The sequence below is a fragment of the Panthera pardus genome, unplaced genomic scaffold, assembly GCF_024362965.1.
Source record: "Panthera pardus isolate Hobbes unplaced genomic scaffold, ASM2436296v1 HiC_scaffold_16, whole genome shotgun sequence".
NCBI classification, from domain to species: domain Eukaryota; kingdom Metazoa; phylum Chordata; class Mammalia; order Carnivora; family Felidae; genus Panthera; species Panthera pardus.
In genome coordinates this window covers 9,087,697-9,110,612 of record NW_026526721.1, presented here as the reverse complement: position 1 = coordinate 9,110,612, position 22,916 = coordinate 9,087,697, and the positions used below count along the sequence as shown (strand labels likewise).

At 45.5% G+C, this 22,916-nt stretch overlaps 1 protein-coding gene across 4 annotated transcripts in view; it reads left to right on the top strand.

The window, feature by feature from the left end:
* The window catches only part of DOP1B (DOP1 leucine zipper like protein B), a 96,851-nt gene extending 76,143 nt beyond the window's left edge, over positions 1-20,708 (top strand). For 2 of the 4 annotated variants that reach the window (XM_053903090.1, XM_053903088.1), the window contains exons 26-36: positions 1,703-1,847; positions 4,255-4,340; positions 4,557-4,666; positions 4,771-4,917; positions 5,916-5,977; positions 6,490-6,618; positions 14,116-14,252; positions 17,146-17,201; positions 17,867-18,028; positions 19,554-19,683; positions 20,203-20,708. In XM_053903090.1, coding sequence (XP_053759065.1) covers positions 1,703-1,847; positions 4,255-4,340; positions 4,557-4,666; positions 4,771-4,917; positions 5,916-5,977; positions 6,490-6,618; positions 14,116-14,252; positions 17,146-17,201; positions 17,867-18,028; positions 19,554-19,683; positions 20,203-20,454 — 1,416 coding nt within the window. In that variant the 3' untranslated portion in view covers positions 20,455-20,708. Of the gene's footprint in view, positions 1-1,702; positions 1,848-4,254; positions 4,341-4,556; positions 4,667-4,770; positions 4,918-5,915; positions 5,978-6,489; positions 6,619-14,115; positions 14,253-17,145; positions 17,202-17,866; positions 18,029-19,553; positions 19,684-20,202 lie in introns of those variants that run through there. The other 2 variants (XM_053903089.1, XR_008422416.1) reach the window with 2 other exon arrangements.
* Positions 20,709-22,916: the final 2,208 nt, after the last annotated feature.

The window sequence follows — 22,916 nt, the reverse complement described above, 5'->3', positions numbered from 1 at the left end:
CCCTCGTTACTGTCTTTCGGAGGCTCGAGGGACCCAGGCCAGGGTCTCCTGCTGAAGTTCTTGCGTCCGGCCTGAGCAGTCCGCTAGGGATTGACACGATGCCCCCTCCCCCCAACCGCACACAGATAGAGGTGGAGACGCCTCCTGCATAGCGTTAGGACAGCAACTCCGTACACATGGATTTCTGTCCTTGAAACCATTCTGGCCCCTCCTTGCTTAAGCAGTATTTGCTCACAGGAAGTTTCCAAAAACCTAAGAAAAGTAAAGGTGAAACTCACCCCAGGAGAAGGGAAGCCTTAGAGTAAAATGCCAACTACAAACGGAATGGCGGGGTCAGGAAATCACGATTTTGCAACCATTAGAATCGTTGGTTGAGGGGCTTTTGGAGCCATGGCTTCGAGTTAAACCGAAGGATTAGTGTATCAGTTTTACAGCCCTGGGGATGTTACTGCTGACCATTATCCCTGGCTTTTGTGAAAGGTCTCTCCGGTTCCAGTGCTGATCCACTGGAGCACGGTTTAAAGCACAGTCAGGCTTAGTTAGACAACCCAGGGACCCGCGTGGCCTCCACTTGTGGGGAAGAAAGCTGACGCTGCACGACCAGTACTTGGACAGCACTTCCCAGACTAGCCTCTCAAGGCCACCTGCCTCGTGGCCTATTACCTACAGCGCGCCCCTGCCTTCTGTCTGTTCTGGCAGTAGCGTTGGCCTCGGGGGTCACGGCAGCTGGTGTGCCTCACCCCTGCTCCCTTTGGTTGCTCCCATCTCATGATGCCCAGCCTCCCTGACACCCCAACTCCTCACCCCTGCTTCAAGGCACACCTACACCTTTTCCCTGCCCACTCGCTGCGTGGGAAGTGGGATACCCTCCGAGCCCTCAGTCTCTTTTCTTGCTCTTTCTTGCCACCGTCGGCCACACCGCACCCCTGCCCGGGTTCGCTGAAGGTAGCTCCCTCACGTGTGCCCCTCTTCCCACTGGCAGTGCTCTCGCTCTGTGCCTGACCACCCCAGCCCACCAGTTGGGCTTACGGTCTATGTCAGGATTGTTCCGTTCTCAGACGGCAAGGATGTGCAGCCAGTCTTTGCTGGTGAGACTTGATGGTGCTGGCTTGAGAAAGGGGCTCAGCATTTCTGCCTCCATCCCAGCTACTTGGCCAGATTCTTTACTGATTATACTCCTGATATGAATCGTTCCTCACTTCACCCTCATCGAGTCAACTTAATTCAGTTAATTTTATTTCTTGTTAAATTATCGAAGGATGCCATTCTAGCAAGGACCCATGGCCCCAAAGACACCGGAAACAAATCTGCTAGATGGCAGTGTGCAGCTATAACTTCCTGTTTCTCTGTGGCATGCCCATGATGGCCAGTATGGTAGCCGTTAGCCGCCTGTGGCTGGTGAGCACTTGAAATGTGGTTGGTCTGAATTGAATGTGCACATCAGACTTCAAAGGTCTAGTGCAAAAAAAGAGTGTGAAATCTCATTAATAATTTCTATATTGATTACGTGTCGATCATGTTTTGGGTATATGAGGTTAGAAATTGTGAACTTGTTTCCTCTGACCCTCTAATATGGTTCCTGGAAAACTTCACGTTACCTGTGTGGTTCATAGTTGTGACCTATGTTAACGTTTCTACCAAATGGTGTGGTTTTAGGCATTTCAGCGTCTTTTCCTGAGCTAACTTCCTTTCTTCTTTTCAGGAAGTCACTCAAAAAATCCTAGAAGCTGTAGGGAACATTGCTGGCTCTTCCTTGGAACAAACCAGCTGGCTAAGTAGAAACCTGGAAGTGAAGGCCCAGCCTCAGATCTCTCTAGAAGAATCTGATGCTGAGGAAGATCTGTGTGGTAGGTACACGGGGTCAGAAAATGATACCTGCTGGGGTGCCTGGGTGGCTCAGTCCGCTGAGCGTCCAACTCTTGATTTTGCCTCAGGTCATGATCCAAGGGTCGTGGGATCGAGCCCTGCATCAGGCTCTGTGCTGTGTAGAGCCTGCTTCAGATTCTCTCTCTCTCTCCTTCTTCCCCTCTCCCCCACTCATGCTCTCTCCACCCCCCTCTCAAATTAATTAGTTAATTAAAATTAAAAACTAAAAGGATTTCACAGTGGTGTGGGCAAGAGACAGTGTTGGCTTAGAGGCAAGGGCGATACAAAAAGGTGGACTGATTTAGATGCAGAGTCCACAGAACTTGCTCACGGGCTGGATGTGGTGGTTAACAAAAAAGGCAATCAAGGATGACTTTGGTTTTTAGCTTACACAATTTATTGAGGTGGAAAAGACTGAAATAACATTCCGGAACAGGAAATTGAGCTTGGTTTTGCAAGTATTAAATTTGAGATGTCAGAGAAAGAGCCAGAAAAGACACTTAGGTGGTCACTGGGATTGGACAAAAACCAAGAGAGCATAGGGTCACAGAAACATAAGAGTGCTTCCAGAGGAAGGGAGGAATAACACAGTGGAAGACTGCCAAGAAATGGAGGCAAGTCGGACAGAGACCCACTGGGCTCAACAACATGGAAGCCTTTGGGCTGGGAACACCAGAGTAGGTAGAGAAGAGGCTGGGGAGAAAAGGAGGGGGAGGAGACAGCAGTGACGGCATGAATGCAGAGAACTCCCTGAAGCTCACTTGTCAATAGGACAGTAACCAAGTAGAACCAAAGACCAAAGAATATCTCTTACTTGATTTGTTTTTAAATTGGAGTATGCCAGGGGCACCTGGGTGGCTCAGTCAGTTGAGTTTCTGACTCTTGATTTCGGCTCAGGTCATGATCTCACAGTTTGTGAGTTCGAGCCCCATGTCAGGCTCTGTGCTGACAGCACGGGTCCTGCTTGGGATTCTCTCCCTCCATCTCTCTCTCTCTCTCTCTGTCCCTCGGCTTGCTTTCTCTCTCTCTTCCAATCTCAAAATAAATAAACATTAAAAAAAAGAAAAAATAAATAAATTGGAGTATGCCAACACATATTTGTGTGGTGACCGAACAGTGCGGCAGAGGTGTGCCTGGGTGGCTCAGTTGGTTAAGCATCCGACTCTTGGTTTCGGCTCAGGTCGTGATCTCACTATTCGTGGGTTCAAGCCCTGTGTCAGGCTCTGCACTGACAATATGGAACCTGCTTGGGATTCTCTCTCTCTCTATCTCTCTCTCAGTCTCTCTCTCTCTCAGTCTCTCTCAAAATAAACAAACTAAAAAAACAGAAAAACAACAGTGCAGCAGAGAAGAAATAAATACCACAGAGAGAAAGGATAGTTAGAAAGCAAAACCCTTGATGGCCATGGGGCCAGGGTTGGTGTCATAAATGGAATTATGGTCTTCCCATAGGAGCTAGGGGCATGTTTATCAACACAGGAGACCAGGCAGAGAACACAGATATATATGTTGTAGATTAAGAACTCATCGTGGCCAAACTGACAGAGTCCTGTTTGTTTCCATTAATTTTCTCCATGAAATATGAATGAGGTTACCAGCTGACAAGGGGAGAGTATTGATAGTTATCGAAGGAGGATCTGAATTATGTTGGAGAGAAGGGAAGCCAGCATACCACCAAGGTCCATGGGTGGGACATCTGGTAGCCATCAGGTTCTTTTTGAGGTTCATGGTCATGGGGGAAAGTGAGGTCTGTCTCGTGGTTTGGTTTTCTCCAGAGCACTTACCTACACAGAACTGCATAGGCCGAACTTTGGGTTTCTCCAGGTTTGCATTTTTCCAGGTGAGTGCCTCAGAGGGAGAGAACAGCAAAAGTCGGGATGCTTCCCAGGTAGAAGGCAGACCGTGGGTGCAGGTGGGGAGGCAGAGAAGGGCAGACCTGGAGGAGTTGATGAAGGATTTGGTGGCCTGTGCGAGGACCCGGGAAAGATAAGATATAGTCAGAGAAGGAGGCTGGAAGTGGAGAGTTGAGAAATTGATGACATCAAGGGTGTGATGGTGACAGACGACAGAGCTGGTGCAGAGTAAGATTGTCAGAAGAGAGAAGAGGGTCAGGGGGCGCAGAGGCCGAGCTGTCAGATGGATCACCTAAGGGGCCGTTGATGCCCCGAGAACGATTCAGAGCAGAGAGCTGGGGAGGAAGACAGTGAGTCGGCACTGACGCCCTTGATCACAGTGCCCAGATGCTTACTGTGGAGTCGAGCACGCTAACGGAGGACATTGCATACTCCACGTGAGAAGAGGGACTCGTCACACGTACATGCGATGCTTTCGAGGCGTGAATGGGGGCCCAGCCTTCGTGACTGAAACACAGCTGCCTCTTTCTGTCAGCAGATGCCACCGCCACGGCTGCAGCAATGGTGTCCGCGTCCGCCCCGTCGGTATACAGCGTGCAGGCCCTGTCTCTCCTGGCAGATGTAAGTGCGCCCCCTACCGGTCCTCCCTCGCGGGCCCGACGGCCGGCTCCACGCTCTGTGCAGGCAGGCCGCCCCTCGCAGGGGAGCTCGGGAGTCGCTCTTGGCCCCAAGCTGCACCCCAGACTTTTCTTGGGAGGTGACGTCCACCCTGAGGACCGACTCTCACTGTCGCTGGCTTCAGCAGGTTTCTGTCTTCTTGTGGTCCTGCTCCGGTAGGTCCTGGCCTCTCTCCTGGACATGGTTTATCGAAGTGACGAGAAGGAGAAGGCGGTGCCGCTCATCTCCCGCTTGCTCTATTATGTGTTTCCGTACCTGCGCAATCACAGGTATCCTGCCCGTAGGTAGCACACTAGCTTATGGGAAATGCATCAAGTGGCTTTCTTGGCACAGTCTCTGACCTCGACCCTCTTCCCTCCCTGCCCCTGTTCAGTGCCTACAACACCCCCAGCTTCCGAGCCGGCGCTCAGCTGCTGAGCTCCCTGAGTGGCTACGCCTATACCAAGCGAGCCTGGAAAAAAGAAGTCCTGGAGTTATTCTTGGACCCTGCTTTCTTTCAGATGGACACTTGCTGTGCACAGTAAGAAACGCCGCCCTGACCAAAGGGTGCTGCAAATGCTCGGGTGGAAAAAGGGTTTCGGTTTACATAATTAATTCTCATACTTGAAATGGGAGCGGTCAGCATCAGCCCAGATCCCGGGACGTCATTGTCACAAGCTTGCAGGCTACCTGTGTTCGTGGAAGAGAGATCAGGCGTTTTAAAAATACAGAGGTGCATTTTTTTCTCAGGAGAATCTCAATTAAGGGAGCGTATTATCCCCAGAACACACAACACAGGGTTCCCGTGGCCCCTGGTCTGGTACTGCTCCATCTGGGAGTCACACAATATTCCACTGGCACTAAGATGACAGAGCCCACTGGTGACGCCGTGGTGTCCTTATCCCATGTCTCAGCTTACACAGGTTCTCAGAGAGACCGTGCAGCCGGCCAGACGCCTTGCTGGCAGAGATCCATTGAGGTACACACACAACGTGAACTCCCAGTGCCTTTTGCCGGAAGGTCAACAAAAACACTCAGTGCCTCTCCCCCTGGTGTGGCCCAACATGTCCTCATTAACGGCAGGGATAGAGAGCGGACACTGGTCAGCGGTCCATAAAGCTTGACAGTTTGCCCTGCCTCCCCCCAGAGTCCTGTGGCTTCCATCTCGAGCTCCTGTTACCCCTCCTGGGGACCCCATTTGAAAACTGGTGGTGTTTATTGCCACTACTCCCCGCTTGTGTCCATCAGCACAAGCGTGTGAACATCGTCCTGTGTGAACATAGTCAAGGGCAACTCTTGAAAAAAACCATTCTTTGTTTACCATAAGCTGGGAATTATTCATTCTTTCCCGTGTTATTCGTTGCCTGTGTTTAGTGTGTAAATGAAGAGCTTTTGCTCACCTTTCCCTTGTATAAAAACTATTCATTTCAGTAACTTTTCGGAAAAGTCTTTAATATATCTAAGAGGGGGCGTGTTCTTAATGCCTTTAATCAGACTGTCATTCTTGACATATCTAATTTTGCTTTTTTCAATATCCAGTTGGAAGTCCATTATTGACCATCTCCTGACTCACGAGAAAACCATGTTTAAAGATCTAATGAGTAAGTTGTATGTTACGTGCACATAAGTCACTTTTAAAGAACCAATACATCATAATCAGCTTTTATCACGTATTTCAGAACCCCACTAGGATCTTTTCTGGTGCCATCTAAGCTGCAGACCATAATGTAATGTGCATAACATGTCAGGACTAATGAATGAGCCTTCCCAGTTCCAGTCTGTTGACCAGAAGGCCCTGACAACCTTTTTGGCAGCTTTTCAGCGGAGGGATACTTTTTAGAGAGTAAGGATCGGTTCACTCACCATAATTTATTAGGAGTACTTGTCCGTCCTTCATCCTCTCTTCCAACTCCCTGTCATTAATGATCATTAGAGAAATGTTTCTGTTTACAAATAAATATGTGAGTAATAACCACAAGATCATAATTACTTAGTCAAGATCACGACTTTTTCACCAGGAAGGATAGAAATTGCACTAGTGTGAATTTCCTGTCGCTTCCCTCTGACTACGGTTTTCTCACTAAACGGAACTTCCTGACTGTATTTATCATAGACATGCAGAGCAGTTCTTTAAAACTGTTCTCAAGTTTCGAGCAGAAAGCGATGCTGCTCAAGCGTCAGGCTTTTGCTGTCTTCAGTGGAGAACTTGATCAATACCACCTGTACCTTCCTCTGATACAAGGTAAGAAGGCCACCCTCCCTCGCCCTGAGCACACCCCTCTGCCGGATGGCAGACCCCCCGACTGGCTGACTCGGGCCGGCTACCAGAGCGGCCCAGGGCACATTCTGGCAGGATGGTTGAGTGTTGAGATAGGCACTTGGCAGGGGTAATCGTAGAAGAACAATCCAGAAATGTATTGGTGAATCTGAAGCTTTATTTTAAAACTCAATTATTATAATGCTATCAGATTCCGCTAGGTGGTCTCTAAAAGCCTGACAGTACTTTCTCGGCACTGTCCCTGCCGGATCCCTCCTGTAGTCAAGATATTGTGAGGTCACAGCACCGACCGAGGCTAGTGAAGGAGCAGGATTTGGGGGAAGTGCCTGGCCTTTCCTTAACAGTACTTCATACTCAGTCTGTTCTTTGCTTCAAAAATGAATTATTGCAGCTATTTCTTTTGTTTTATTTTTTTTAATTTATGTCCAAATTAGTCAGCATCTAGTGCAACAGTGATTTCAGGAGGAGATTCCTTAGTGCCCCTTCCCCATTTAGCCCATCCCCCCTCCCACAACCCCTCCAGTAACCCTCTGATTGTTCTCCATATTTATGACTCTCTTCTGCTTTGTCTCCCTCCCTGTTTTTATATTATTTTTGTTTCCCTTCCCTTATGTTCATCTGTTTTGTCTCTTAAAGTCCTCATATGAGTGAAGTCATATGATATTTGTCTTTCTCTGACTGACTAGTTTCACTTAGCATGATACCCTCCAGTTCCATCCACGGAGTTGCAAATGGCCAGATTTCATTCTTTTTGATTGCCGAGTAATACTCCACTGTATATATATACCACATCTTCTTTATCCATTCATCCATCGATGGACATTTGGGCTCTTGCCATACTTTGGCTATTGTGGGTAGTGCTGCTATAAACATGGGGGTGCATGTGTCCCTTCGAAACAGCACACCTGTATCCCTTGGATAAATGCCTAGTGGTGCAATTGCTGGGGCATAGGGTAGTTCTATTTTTAGTTTTTTGAGGAACGTCCATACTGTTTTCCAGAGTGGCTGCAACAGCTTGCATTTCCATGAATTATTGCAGCTATTATACATGATTTTGAAGGGTTTTTCTCCTCATAAAATGTGGAGATGGTGAAGTGGGCATTCTAAGTTCACCCTTCTCCACGATATGAAAGAATTCTCAAAAAGAAATATGTTCTCCTTAAGACTCACAGCCTGATTGGAATCAAATAAAATTAATACAATTCTTGACAGATTTGTTAATTAATACTACAAAGACTAGTGTAACATAATTTTACAAATATCAGAATTATGGTGTGAATCCTCTTTTGAGGGTCGGGTTTACTAGGCTATAATTTACATAAAGTAAAAGTCACCCTTTTGGGTGTACAGCTCTATGAATTGGGTTAACACGTATAGTCACGTAACCACCACCACAGTCAACGCACAGAACATTTTCATCACCCCGGAGAGTTCCCTTTGCTCCTTGGAATCATCCCCTCCCCTTCCCCAGCCCCTGGCAAGTGCTACTCTGCCTTCTGTTCATACGGGTTCGTCTTTTCCACAGTGCCCGAAATGTAATTAGCTAGGGTGCAGCCTTCGAGTCTGGCTTTTTTGACTTGTGTCATCTGTTTGAGAGTCATCTGTTCCATTGCATTTATCAACAGCATACTCCTTTTTATTGCTGAACAGTATTCCAGTCTGTGACTTGAAGGACGTTCGGGTTGTTTTCAGGTGGAATTATGACATAAATCTCGTACTCTATCCTTTAAAAAAAAATGTTTTATAGGGGCGCCTGGGTGGCTCAGCCGGTTAAGCGTCCGACTCTTGATTTCGGCTCAGGTCGTGATCTCACAGTTCCTGAAATCGGTCCCCGTATCGGGCTCTGTGCTGACAGTGAGGAGCCCGCTTGGAATTCTCTCTCTCCCTCTCTCTCTGTCCCTCCCCTGCTCACACGCTCTCTCTCTCAAAAATAAATAAAATAAACGTTTAAAAAAATGTTTGTAAATACCTGTCAGCTCACAAAGCAGTCCTCTTCCCAAAGTTATCCTGATTACTCTTAACATTAGTGGTAAGTGTCGGCCCGCATCCCATCTTGACATTAGTAGTAAGTGTCGGCCCACATCCCAACTTGACTATTTGAAAGCTCCTAATTGCCTTAATTCAGAACACTAATAGCTTTTACAGTTACTAATTATAACTATATATTTGCAATAATAAAATATCTTTACAGCAAAACTGACATAACTTCAACACGTGAGGCACATTGGATTTTTCACGTCCTAACGCCCTGAACACTTGAAATACGTGAAAGCGAATGTTCAAAATACTGACAGATCCTTTCTGGAACTGCTGACGGGAGGCTGACTTGGTCAGGTGGCACCCAGGAGTGCCAGTAAGGGTAACGGCAGACCTCCAAAGACTTTGGCTGAATGCAGAGTCCAAGCCGAGCTCTGTTGCACCCCCACAAGATCTGGAGGGAGAGAGGACCGCAGGGAGCACCGCGCCTCGTGCCTGTGCAGCGTGCGAGCAGGTGCTTTACGCACCCGGCTGTTCAGCAGCGTCTGAAAGTCCACTTTCAGTGGCGGCAAGAGGGGGAAACTGGAAGGGAGAACGTGTTGGCCAGAGCACCTTGCAGTCCTCCCCATGCCTTTCCAGTCTGAGAGCAAACACCTGCTCGTTCTCTCCCGTCTCCCATCACACACGCCTTTAAAGTTTAGGGTGAGGCCCAGAGAGCTAGAAAGACAGTATTACATGTGTAGGACAGGAAAAGTATAGACGACAGCCTTTTTCAAACAGTGGTGTGGTTTGACCATGGCAGGATTGAAGCATCCAGCAGTTCTAAGCAATCATACCTCTGAGGAGAGGCAATATAATACTGTACATATTATATAAAAGCACGTGAAATGTGCATGTGTGCTGACTTTAATCTGGAGGTGGTTTGGGGGCCCTTAGAGAAGCAAGCATTTCCCCATATACCCTCCATTTTGCATAGCTCAAATGCTGCATTTTAAATAATGATCCATGTTTTTAAACATGGGCATTTTTACCCCATTTCATATTTTGTTAACTGACAGTTTACAAAGCATTTTCCACTTTACTGTCATTGTCCCCAAGACTGTTGATAGACGCAGCCTCTGTGAGGCAGGGGTGATAGAATTCAGAGCATTCTCTGATAGTCTTGGGACACTTGACTGGCCCCCAAGGAGCAATGATGCCCAAGTCAGGAGAAGAGATACATCCAGAAGCTTCTAACTTGCGTGCCATGGTAAATAGTTCAGGCCTAATCTAAAATTAGTCAGGAATTTCTAACATTTCTCCCCCGGGATACAGCCTGGAGTCCCTTTCCCCTGACTGATGGCACCATCAAGGAGCCCTGGAGGAGGTCGGTGTGCACAGGGTGTAGAACTGAGTGGCTCTGTACAGCTTGGCGCAGAGGGACATAAATTTTACATTGATCACAAAAGAAGCTGTAGATAAGCCCAAATGAAGGATTTTTTTTTTTTTTTTAAGGGCAAAAAGCTGTTTGTCTCAGGTGAGAGGAGACCACCCCCGACAAAGGCCCTGACTAGGGGCATCAGAAGGATCTAGTGGCAACACTCTGTACCCTTCAGGCTGGGTGACTTTGGCCCTTCCCAGGTCCGTTGGAGGCTGTCCCACCTTTTAAGTCTCCCTCCTTGTCCTGTATGTATTAGCTCTATTTTTACATCAGGATACTGCTGCTCAGAGGGAGTAGCACCTGCCTAAAGTTGTGTTGCCATGACCGGCAAAACCAGGCCTGAAACCTGAGCCCTTTGGTTCCCGGCGATAGGCTGTGGTCTTGAGTAGGTGCCCTGGGAGGGGGGTGGAGTAGGGGACTGCTCCGGTTTCACAGATGGGAGACAGAGCGCGGCTAGATTAGGTGGCCGGCCTGCACAGGGTCCCACGACCTGGAATGGTGGGGCGGGGACTGTCTCGGGCCCTCCCGCTCTCTGCTCGCAGAAGCTCCTTAGATTTCTAAGGTTTTATCACTCAGCTGAGGAAGGAATGTTAGAATTGAAGAATGTTAGTGATTCTGCAACAGATCATCGTGGCTAAAGAAGAATCTCATGAGTTTAGCTTTCATTCGGAGCACCAACAGGAAACGGGCCCTGTGTGTGCAAACCACTTTTTCCGTAATACTTTCTGTCTTGAAATGGGTTAAGACTCAGAGGCAGCCGCACAAACAGCGAGTGTCCTGTGTACCGTACGTCCAGCTTCCCCTGTGGTGGCGTCTCACATGGCGTAGTCCACCTCCGAAGCCACTTCCACTGTCCCGCGTGATTTCAAAAGATAACATCATTTTTACTCACGGATTTACCCTTTCTGTCGCTTCTTTGTCTTGCTGTTCCACGCTTCCTGCTGTTACCGTTCCTTTTCTGTCTGAAGAACATCTGTTAGACATTCTTGGAGCACAGATCTGCTGGCTGCAAGTTTTCTCCGTTTTCCACGGAGACTGTCTTCCTTCTTCTTGGTCTGGGTTGGGTTTTTTCCTTCCACCTTCATTCCAGAAGGACGTTTTCACTGGAAATGGAGTTCTGGGGTGAAGTTCTTTTCTTTCCGCGCTTGGAAAATGTGCCGCTTCTTTGTGACTCCGTGGTTTCTGAGGGAAATCTGCTCTCCTTCAAATTATTGTTCCTTTTTCGGTACAGTGGTCTCCCTTTTCCGCAGGGGATACATTCTAAGACCCCCGGTGGACTCCTGAAACCATGGATAGTTCCAAATACTACTTGTACTGTGGTTTTTGTCCTTATGTAGGTACCTAAGATAAAGCTTAATTCGTAAATTAGGCACAACGAGAGATTAGCAACAACAAGAAAATGCAACAGTTGTAACAGTATACCTAGTGAAATTTGCATGAATGTGGTCTCTCTCTCTCTCTCTCTCTCTCAGAATATCTTGCTGTTCTGTCCTCACCCTTGTGATGATGGGAGGTGGTAAAGTGCCTCCATAGTGAGCTGAAGCGAGGTGAGAGACGCAGGCACCGTGACGTGTAACGTGAGGCTGCTGTTGACCTTCTGACTGCGTGTCAGAACGATCGTGTGCTTCTGGACCGCGGCTGAGTGAGGCCTCGGGAAGCAGAACGTGGAGAAGCTGGGGGGCCGCCGTCATGTAGCTTTTCCTTCTGACCACTGTCAAGGTTTTTTCTGTAGCTTCAGTTTTCAGAAGTTTCATTATGTGACTGAACTGGATTTCCTTGGTTTTATCCCTCTCAGAGCTCACTCGGCTTCTTGTCTGTAGACTTCTACATCTTTCACCAAATTTGGAAAGTTGTCAGTCATTATTTCTTCAATTATTTTTCCAACCCGTACTCTTTTTCCTTTTTTGGGGGGAGACTCCAGTGACACAAATGCTCGATGTTTTGTTGTCCCTCTGGTCCCTGAGACTGCTTGCTTCCCCCCACCCCCAGACCTTTTTTCTTTCTTTTGTTCAGTTCCAATAATTCCCATGAATTCTGTCTTCAACTTCCCTCTTTCTTTTGTCCATTCCGTTCTGCTATTGAGCCCATCAGTGAGCTTTTCGATTTTACGGATTTATTTTTTAGTTCTCAAATTTCCATTTGTCTCTTCTTTGTATCTCTTATTTCTTTGGTGACAGTTTCTATTTTTCATGTGTTTCGAATGGCCATAATTGATCATTGGGATATTTTTAGACCACATCTTTAAAATCCTTTCCTGATAATCCCAACCTCCATATCCTCTCTGCACTGGTGTCTTTTCTTATCTTTTCTCGTTCAGGTTGAAACTTTGGCATTCCAGCTTATGTTCTCCTCAGGTGTCCAGGCCAGAATAAAATAAATTTAAATAAAAGATTTAAAAACCCTAGCAAATTCACCTTCAGGTCATTGCTTAAATCCAAAGGATCCTAGCCCATCCTGCTGCCTTTCCTTCATGTTCCAGTTTTCTGATAGTCAATGTATTTTTACTCAAGGTTTTAGTTGTTTTGTTTTGTTTTTTTAACTGCAGTTAGAAAAATAGGATGTAATATATTTACTCCGTCTCATCCAGAACCAGAAACAAAGCCCTCTTCAAAAAATGCTAACCTGGGGCACCTGGCTGGCTCAGTCGGTAGAGCGTGCTACTCTTAACATCAGGGTTGTGAGTTCAAGCCCCATGTTGTGTGTAGAGGTTACTTAAAAAAAAAAAATTTTTTTTTAATGCTAGTCTATCTGTCAAGTGTCTGAGCTATGCTTGATCCTTCATTTGGTCTAAAGTTTGGGTTTTTTTTTATGGTTTTATTTATTTAAGTAATCTCTACACCCAATTTGGGGCTCGAACTCACAACCCCAAGATCAAGAGTCACATGCTCTATTGACTGAGCCAGGCAGGCACCCCTGGTTAAAAGTTTTTTTTTAAGTTTATTTGTTTATTTTGAGGGGTGCCTGGGTGGCTCAGTTGGTTAAGCACCGGATTTCGGCTCCAGTCACGATCTCACTGCTCGTGGGTTCGAGCCCCACATCAGGCTCTGTGCTGACAGCTGGGAACCTGGAGCCTGCTTTGGATTCTGGGTCTCCCTCTCTCTCTGCCCCTCCCCTGTCTCTCTCAATTTTATTTATTTTAAGAGAGACAGAGACGGCATGAGCAGGGGAGGGCAGAGACAGAGAGAGGGAATCCTACGCAGGCTCCAGGCTCAGCACAGAGCCCGATCTTACAACCTCGAGATCATGACCTGAGCCAAAACCAAGAGTCTCAAGCTCTACCAGCTGAACCACCCAGGGGCCCCTCCCAAGAGTACTTTTAAAAGCAAGAAATAAAAACCCACTTAAGGTAGCTCACATCAAGAGTTTATTACTGAGATACTACAAATAAATCTTAACTGGCATGAACCATTATCTGGCTGTTTGCTGTAACAATTTGTTACGTTTCTAAGAAACCTTAAATGGGGGGGGGGTGCAGGGGAATCATATTCTACAGTTATTTCAGTGGAGAAGTGGGGAAGACTGTGAGGGGCTGGAGGAACTCACACCTTTTGTTCCTGCAGGAATTAACGTTTTTATCATGGCCACGAAAAAGTTCACCGAAAACAGCTCTTTTGTTCACCCCCTGCACTTCTCACCCTTCACTCCCAGAATGTGGCGTCAGCTGCCGGCTAACCTCTGTGATCGTGTAGCTCCGTCACTCCCCGAGGACCGTCTGTGGTTCTTGTGTCTTGTATTTCGTATTCTCTGAAGAAAATGCCGTGGCCACTGGCCATCTGACGGATTTCTGGTTTCAGCCAGAAGTTGGTGTCCCTCTGGTCAGCTGTGACAGGGCAGTAAAGGGCTGCTTGGTTCACTTCCTTCAACGAAGGCCACGGCCTGCTTCACTTCACAGAGAAGAGGGCTGGAGGTCAGCGAGAGGGGCAGAAACAGACTCCCAACACGCATCACTGAGGCTGCGTTGTCGTTAAATGCCAAAGCAATTACAGCTTTGTGCTTTTTCTTTGTCTAATGAGAAACCCCAAACTGCATATTTGTGTGACGTCTTTAAAATCTTCTTTCCTTAGAACGCCTGACAGACAATCTCAGAGTTGGACAGACATCCACAGTTGCTGCTCAGATGTTTCTTTTTTTCAGAGTTTTGCTGCTAAGAATATCTCCCCAACATTTGACTTCATTGTGGCCAATAATGGTCTCTGAATTAGTAAGTACAAATATCTTAACTCTTGAAAGCGGAGTTGATGCTTTTTAAAATGCTTTTTCAGGAATAATATTTCATATATATCTTAATTTTTTTAAATGTTTATTTGGTTTTGAGAAAGAGAGAGCGAGCGAGCGCAGGGGAAGGGCAGAGAGAGAGGGAGACTAGATTCAAAGTAGGCTCCAGGCTCTGAGCTGTCAGCACTGAGCCTGACAAGGGGCTCGAACCTGTGAACCGCGAGATCATGACCTGAGCCAAAGTCAGACGTTCAACTGACTGAGCCACCCAGGCGCTGCAACTATTCCAAATATATCTTAATTTTATCTGCAAAATTTCCTTTTTATTTTATCTACAAAATTTTCAATCAGGTTGGTAGCATGTAGTCAGCTCTTGGTTAAATACAGAATTTTTAAAGATAGAACCATTTAATGTAGCTCTGGGAAATTTTATAGTTTGAATAAACAAAGTATAAAACTTTAAGGCACAGTGAATAACTACACATTACAAACTGGCCACTGTTGGACAAGAAGGTAAAATTCAAGGAACACGTGGGGCGCCTGGGACGCTCAGTTGAGTCTCCAACTCTTGATTTTGGCTCAGGTCATGATCCCGGGGTTGTGGGATTGAGCCCCGTGTCTAGCTCCACACTGAGCGTGGAGCCTGCTTGAGATTCTCTCTCCCTCTGCTTCTCTCCCCAGCTCGCACACTCTCCCTCTCTCTCTAAAATAAAAAAATAAATAAAAATAAAAAACATAAAACCTCTGAGTTATTCTCTGCCTTCACCTGCAGTCAGAAAAGTTTCTAGGTAAGCTCCGTTAGACCGAGAGCCTCTAGGGAGAAAAGATTCAGATCCTGTTTAGATAAGTGGATAACCAAATATATGAGTTGGAGATGCTATCTCATGTGAAGTCAAAATCAAATTAGAGGGAAGAGGTCAGGTTATCATGTTTCAGAGCTACTGGCAGGCTATACTTTATGGTGACATGAATTACCTAATCTGAAGATTAATCCTTTAAATTCTAAATTCTAGAGTTTACACCCATCCCTGAAAACATTACCATCACATCCATCACATACCATGACCTACCATTCCATGAATCCATGTAACCGAAGCTTCCTAATGAAAAATTATCTGTCCTAAATCCTTCAAATTTCAGCTGAAGAACTTACTAGCCAGATGTTCACGTTCACTGATACTAGATTTCCATAATAGGCCCCCTGTACTTATGTTGTGGGTTTCTTTGAAGCCGTGCCTCATATAGAAATATTTAAAGTGGAAAGCTGAATGCTGTTTAGAGGGCTATTAACAACATTAATCTCGGAAAGCACTAGAAGTTTGTGGATAGGCTTTTAAGAGCAGCATTTCCGAAATACTCCACGCATTTAATTCTTTTTCCTTACCCACATTTAGTTATAAATTACTCATGAGGATATGTCATAAGATTCTGAATAGATATTTAGGAATGTTTTCAAAATTCCCTTTTCAGGACTAATATACTATTTCATCTATATCTAATTTCATCTGAAAATTTTCAAGTTGATAGCACATGGCTCTTGGCCAAATAGAGAATATGTTATCTTCTGTAATTATATTTGACCTTTTTTTAACTGTCAGCTTGTTCACACTCATTTGTATTGTTTGATACTATCTGCTTTTTAAACTTTTATTCTAGTTCTACTGAGACATAATTGGCATACAGTATAATATAACCTTAGGTGTACAAAGTGATCTGACTAACATTGGGAGATGAGGACCACCGTGAGTTCAGCTAACATCCATCATCTCCTATAGACAGAAAAAGAAAATCGAGAAAGAAAAAATGTGATAAGAACTTGTGATAAGGACTCTTAAGATTTGCCTTAACTACTTCATATATGCCCTCCAGCAGTGTTAACTGTCGTCATGTTGTATGTGACATCCCTAATACTTCTTTATCTTGTAATGGAAGTTCGTACTTTTTGACCGCCTTCATCCAATTTCCCCTCCCCCACATCTCCTGTCTGTGGTAACCGCAAATCTGATTTCTTTTTCTGTGAATTTGGTTTCGTTTTGATTTTTTACGATTCCACATATAAACTAGATTATACAATATTTGTCTGACTGACTTCACTTATCATAATACTGCCAAGGTCTTCCACGTTGCTCCAAACGGCCGGATTTCCTTCCTTTTTTATAGCCGAATCGTATTTTACTGTATGCACATATACAACATTTTCTCTATCCATTCGTCCATCAGTAGACATTTAGGACGTTTCCTTGTCTTGGCTGTTGTCAATAGTGCTGCAGTGGACGTGGGTGGACGTGTATCTCCTGAACCTAGCATTTGCGTTCCTTCTGGTATATTCCCAGAAGTGGAATTGCTGGATCGTATAGTAGTTCTAGTTTTAATTATTTGGAGAACCTCCCTACTGCGTTCCGGAGTGGCTGTCCCAATGTACATGCCCACCGGCGGTGGCCGAGGGTTCCATTTGCCCCGCAGCCTCACCAGCACTTGTTGTCTCTTGTCTTTCTGCCGCTTGCCCTTCTAACAGGTGTAAGGTGGTTCCTCACTGGGGTTTTACTTTGCATTTCCCTGATGGTTAGTGACGTTGAGCATCTTTGCATCTGCACCTGTCGGCCATGGTATCCCCTTTGGGAAAATACCTATTCAGGTCCTTGGCCCATTTTTAAGTTACTGGCTTTTTTGTTATTGAGTTGTATGAGTTTTTGTAAATACATCTTGGATATTAACCCTTTATCAGATACTTGGTTAGCAAGTAGTTTTTCCTATTCTTCAGGTTCTTTTTGCCGAGTCTCTTGCTTTATTTGCTCTTTTTTATGGACATATAAATCTTAAACGTTAAGCTAGGTTTAACCCCTCTCCAATAGTAAATTGAATTATGTTTTCTTTTTAAGATTCAGACATTCATACAGCTTGAAGAAGATCTGAAAGAGGATGACGAATTATTGAGGTAAGCTGTATGAGTTCTATGCACACATGTGAGCGGACATCACTTTGTGATGTAGGATTATGTAACACTCAATATTATCATTTAAAAAAATTTTTTCATGTTTATGTTGCGAGAGCGAGAGAGAGAATGAGCAGGGGAGGGGCAGAGAGAGAGGGAGACACAGAATCTGAAGCAGGCTCCAGGCTGCGAGCTGTCAGCACAGAGCCCATCGTGGGGCTTGAACCCACAAACCATGAGATCGTGACCTGAGCCGGAGTCAGCACTCAACTGAGCCACCCAGGCACCCCCAAATACTCAATATTATTTTCTTGAAATACTTGTGAAGAGACCAGCCATTTGACCATTCTTTTTTTTTTCTTTTTAATGTTTTATTAACAGAGACAGAACATAAGCAGGAGAGGGACAAAGAGAGAGGGAGACACAGAATCCAAAGCAGGCTCCAGGCTCTGAGCTGTCAGCACAGAGCCCGATATGAAGCTTGAACTCACGAACTGTGAGATCATGACCTGAGTTGAGCCAGAGTCAGACGCTTAACCAGCTGAGCCAACCCTCAACTGTTCTTAAACGGAAAAACGGAAAAACCCTTCTTAGGGACATTGCGTAGGTAAATGGGCTACAGCATACGTGAATGAATTTGTAACAAGAGTTTCTTTGCAAATTTTTAGAAACAGCAACAAAATCAACAGAACAAAAGTTTCAGTTGCTGATGGCAACGGGCCCTCCCTGGGGGAGATAGCCCAGAGTGAGCTCATCTTATATTTGTCAGCTTGCAAATTCTTGGACACAGCGCTTTCTTTTCCGCCTGACAAGATGCCGTTGTTTCAAATGTAAGTCAGATAAGCCCGTGTGCCCTCCTTGAATTGGTGGCTTTCCTCGTGAGCACTTTCCCTTGTTCTGTACAGGGTGGGAGAAGCCGCCGTAGGGGTTTCTGGTGGCCCACGAGCCTCCTCAGAATACCAGATGTCAGAGTGCTTACAACACCTGTGGTTTTCTGGATTTGCCTCACAGTAGTGTTGATGGCTGGGTTTCTGCGGTGTATACGCGTTTAGGTAGTTTTGCTACCGAATGCTCGTAAAACGAGAGTCCCGGACTGGTGGTCCTCACTGCATTTGCGTAGATTTCTTCGTCTGTTTGTTTTTAATAAGTGGAACACGCAGTCTCCACTTCACTTTGCCCCTATTGGCTTACATTTCCTGTAGGCTTAACACAGCTGCTCATACATTTAATTTCATGCCTGGCCCCAGATGCCACTTCTCTCTGTCCTGCCCCCTCTAAAGAAAGAGTTATCACGTAGAAATGTTTGTGGTTAAAATGTGGGTTCTTTTTAACAGCATATTACAAAGTGAAAGAAGCCGACCTGAAATGGCTTGAAATAGTATGATTCCAACTCTGTGATACTCTGGAAAAGGCAAAACTATGGAGACAGTCAAAAAAGATTGTCAGGGATTGCAAGACAGGGAGTCAGAGCACAGAGGATTTTTAGAACACTGAAACTACTTTATTTGGTACCTTGATGACGGATACACGTCATTATACATTTATTCAAAGCCATAGAATGCACACCACCAAGAGTGCACCCTGAAGTGAACTCTGGCCTTGGATGATAACACAAATTCATGTCATTTCACTGATTATGACAAACGTACCGCTCCGGTGGGGTATTGATAGCGGGGAAGGCATTGCGTGGAGAGGAGGCTGGGGGCACACGGGAAGCCTCTGTGCGTACTTCCTGCTCAACTGTGTTGCAAACCTAAAACTGCTCCAAAAAGGAAAGTTTTTTTAAAAGTGGGTTCTGATGTATGTGATTATGCATAGCTGCGTTACTCATGAAAGGTGGAGGAAATCTAAAGTCCACGAATGTACGAGAGGGTAAATAACATTGGTACATCCATACGATGAAACATTCAGCAAAAAAAAAAAAAAAAGAAAAGAAAAGAAAAGAAATACTGACGTGTCCTCCAACATGGATGAACCTTGACCGTGTTATGTTAAGCGAAAGGAGCCAGTCACAAAGCACCACATATTGCATGATTCTGTTTCTATGAAATGCCAAATATATTTTCAAATAAGAAAATATGTAGAGGCAGAAAATAGATTGAGGGGATGTAAGGGGTTGAGGGGCGATAGCTAGAGGGAGCGGGTATTCTTTTTGGGGTGATGAAAAAAATATCCTAAAATTGATTATGGTGGTGGATAAACAATTCTGTGAATAAACTAAAAGCTGATTCAATTATGTACTTCAGATGGGCGTACTATATGGTATGTGAATTATTTCTCCATAAACCTGTTGAAAAATCTTTTTCGAAGTGAGCTCTGAGCCAGCACGCCTGACCTCGGATTGTTTTCATCCAGTTATAGGTGGGCATTTGTCCCAGAAGTGGACACGGAGGTCCCTGCCTTCCTGTCAGACCTAGAGGAGAGTCACCAAGAATGCAAACCCCACACTGTTAGGATTCTAGAACTTCTAAAGTTAAAATACGGGGTAAACGTCTTCCTTTTCACAGTCAGTGTTTGTGGCGGAGGGGAGAAAGGCTAGGCAGCGAGGGCCGCGAGAGAAGCCCGTCACGTGCCACTTGATTTTAATGACCGAATAGTTTTCAGAAGTGCTTTGGTCTGAGTGTTAAAACTCGGAGGTGGTCAAAATCCCATCTTTATTTCCTCATTGGCACGTCACTTCCTCTGCCCACATGCTGAGGTGCGCCTCCCGGAGAACCACAATCACGGGGAAGAGGTTTCGCACCGAGTCGGTTTATTAGGCGAGGAAGGCCCTGCAGGAAGAATAGGGGTCTCGGGGAGAGGGGAGGGGCTGGGGTGAAATCCCGGCGGGAAACGTCGGTTGAAGACCTTGCGTTTGAATTTTTTGGGAAACTGCCACCAGTGCTGACGATGAGTGGTCCCCAGAGAACCCATCGCTTAGATTTGCCGCCCACATGTCCTTGGCCCGCACCTCTGACCCTTAACAAAGCCTTATCATCCTTATGCGGTGTTTTTGTTTTTGCAGGACATTGGCAGCTCTGATGAGATCAGCGCAAAGAATGAGTTCCCTCTGCTGCGCCAACATTCTGTTTCCAGCATTAGGCAATTGATGCCATTCTTCCAGACTCTAAATCGTGCTTTTAAAACCCAGAGTAAGCTGTCTGCCGACACCCAAGGACCTCCAGTCTTAGAGTTCCCGGTCACAGATAGCCCGAGGGTCTTGCAACAGCTAGAAGAATGTGTTGAGTATGATTTTTTGGAACATCTGGAATGTTAGCCCCATCAGACAGGATTTGTTTAATCCATTTACCGATACGTCAGTGACAACCAGGATACGTGCGTTCTAAACGAGAAAGGAGCCAAGGATAGTGCTTTTTAAACAAGTCAATTTCGATTTTGAAGGTAGATTTCAGATAATTTTCTGTTGGGCAACAAAACACACCTCCCTAAATGCCTTGTAATATATTTGGATCTGATTGTATGTTTCGTCTGCAATTTATGTAAAGAAAATAAAGTTAATGTATCATCTAATGCAAGCACAGAATTCATAATATGAAGCATGAAGGCAATGAAGAGTTGTTTTCTTTGTTGATGCAGCTATTTGGGCTGTCTCGGTATATTTCTCTAAAAGTTTACACTTGTGGCGTATTACTCTTAATCCCTCACACATATGTCCTTTAAAATGTTTATTTTGGTACCACATTTTAAAGCCAAAATACATTGTTTTCTGAAAATAATAATTGCCCATTACCATTGACTGTTCAGCAGTGGTGAGGGCTTGAAGATATCTCAACGTATTTAACTCTTGCTCGTTAAAATCACATATTAAGGGACACCCGGCTGGGGCGCTTGGGTGGCTCAGTCAGCTGAGCCACCGACTTCAGCTCAGATCGTGATGGTGAGGTCCGTGAGTTCGAGCCTGGCATCGGGCTGTGTGCTGACAGCTCAGAACCTGGAGCCTGCTTCAGATTCTGTCCCTCTCTCTTTCTCTCTCTGCCCCTATCCCTGCTCGCATGCACACGCTCGCTCACTCGCTGTTTCTCTCTCACTCTCAAAAAATAAACATTTTTTTAAAAGGGGGGGATGCCTGGCTGTCTCAATCAGAAGAATGTGCGACTCTTGATCTTGGGGTTGTGAGTTTGAGCCCCGTGTTGGTTGTAAAGTTTATAAATAAATAAACTTTAAAATAAATCACGCATTAAAATCACAGTGCATCCAGCTTTGAAAGAAATACATAGTTTTCAGAACTCTGACAGCTGTAACCTTAGTTATGTACCATGATGTGCCTTGCCAGCACTTTCCATTTAACATAAATCCGTCGATGTAGTCATGGAGCCTTTAATGCCTGAAGCTTCTGTCAGAGAAACGGACTCTCGACTCTTCCCTTTTCCTTTGTCCTTTCTGGGATCTCTTTACCACTTTGTAGACCTCACTGTTCATTAAAATAATCCCTTCCTAAGCACAGACTCCTCTCTCCTGGCAGGGGGTCACCCCACTCCTGCCGAGCCTCTCTGTCTTAAGCCAGCTACCCTATTTAGAATCCTGGCTCGGCCGCGGGAGCCTGAACTCTCTGCCAGGGAGCATGGTTTGCCTTCCAGACTTGCCTACCTCATGTCCCCTTTTCAGCCTCCAGAGCATCGCATGAAGTCGGCTTCCAGGCCAGATGATGCACACTGGCCTAATGCGTGCTCTCCTGCCCATCCTTTCTGCACGCCAGGGATCGGTTTGGAATTAACCAACATCGTCGGTTAAGTTTCCCGTAACATCCTACTAGTTCCTAGCGTGTGTGCAGTGTAGAAGCAATTTGTGTCAAGAGCCCCAGTACGGGATTTGGGGAGGACAGAACCACCCGATTACCTACATAAGGGCTCAAAATAAGAATTCAAGCTCACCACTAGAAATAGGAGTAGTCATACAAATATGTGTTAAGAATTACATGAAAATGATGGGTTTGTGCGTGTAAGGGGTATCTCTAAGAACGTCTGCAAGCTTGGTGACTAAAGCTTTAAATACCGAAGCGTAGAGCTATAATTTCTATGTAAGTTCTGTGAGTTTGCTGTAATTCAGACTGTGAGGCGATAACCGTAGGCCGATCAATAGTTAACCTCAAGGGCATGCACATGTTCATACCTCAGAATTTACAAAACTAGTAACTTACATCATCGGGAGCTATTATGCCATCTGTGCTTAGATTTACAAATTTTGTTGATTGTTTTTCTCTCTAGTATCTAAAACAGCTTAATGGTCTCTGAACATGTGTGTGTGAGTGAATCCTTATTTATTAAATGGAAATCTTAAAAGGAATTCCATAGTACATCATGGAACACTAAGGAAGTCTTATCAACGTGATGCACGTTTAAATCTTTAGTTCGTGGGGCACCTGGGTGGCACAGTCGGTTAAGCGTCCGACTTCAGCTCGGGTCACGATCTCGCGGTCCGCGAGTTCGAGCCCCGCGTCGGGCTCTGGGCTGATGGCTCAGAGCCTGGAGCCTGCTTCCGATTCTGTGTCTCCCTCTCTCTCTGACCCTCCCCCATTCATACTCTGTCTCTCTCTGTCTCAAAAATAAGTAAAACTTAAAAAAAAAATTAAATCTTTAGTTCGTGAATACCGTAGTAGTTGGGGTTATAAGCTGTGAGGTCGGCTCGCCTGGGTGTGGTGTTCAGCTTCCCCACATACTAGCGTGAGCAAAACTTGTGCCTCGGTTTTCTCATCTATAAAATGGGAATATCGAATGCAAC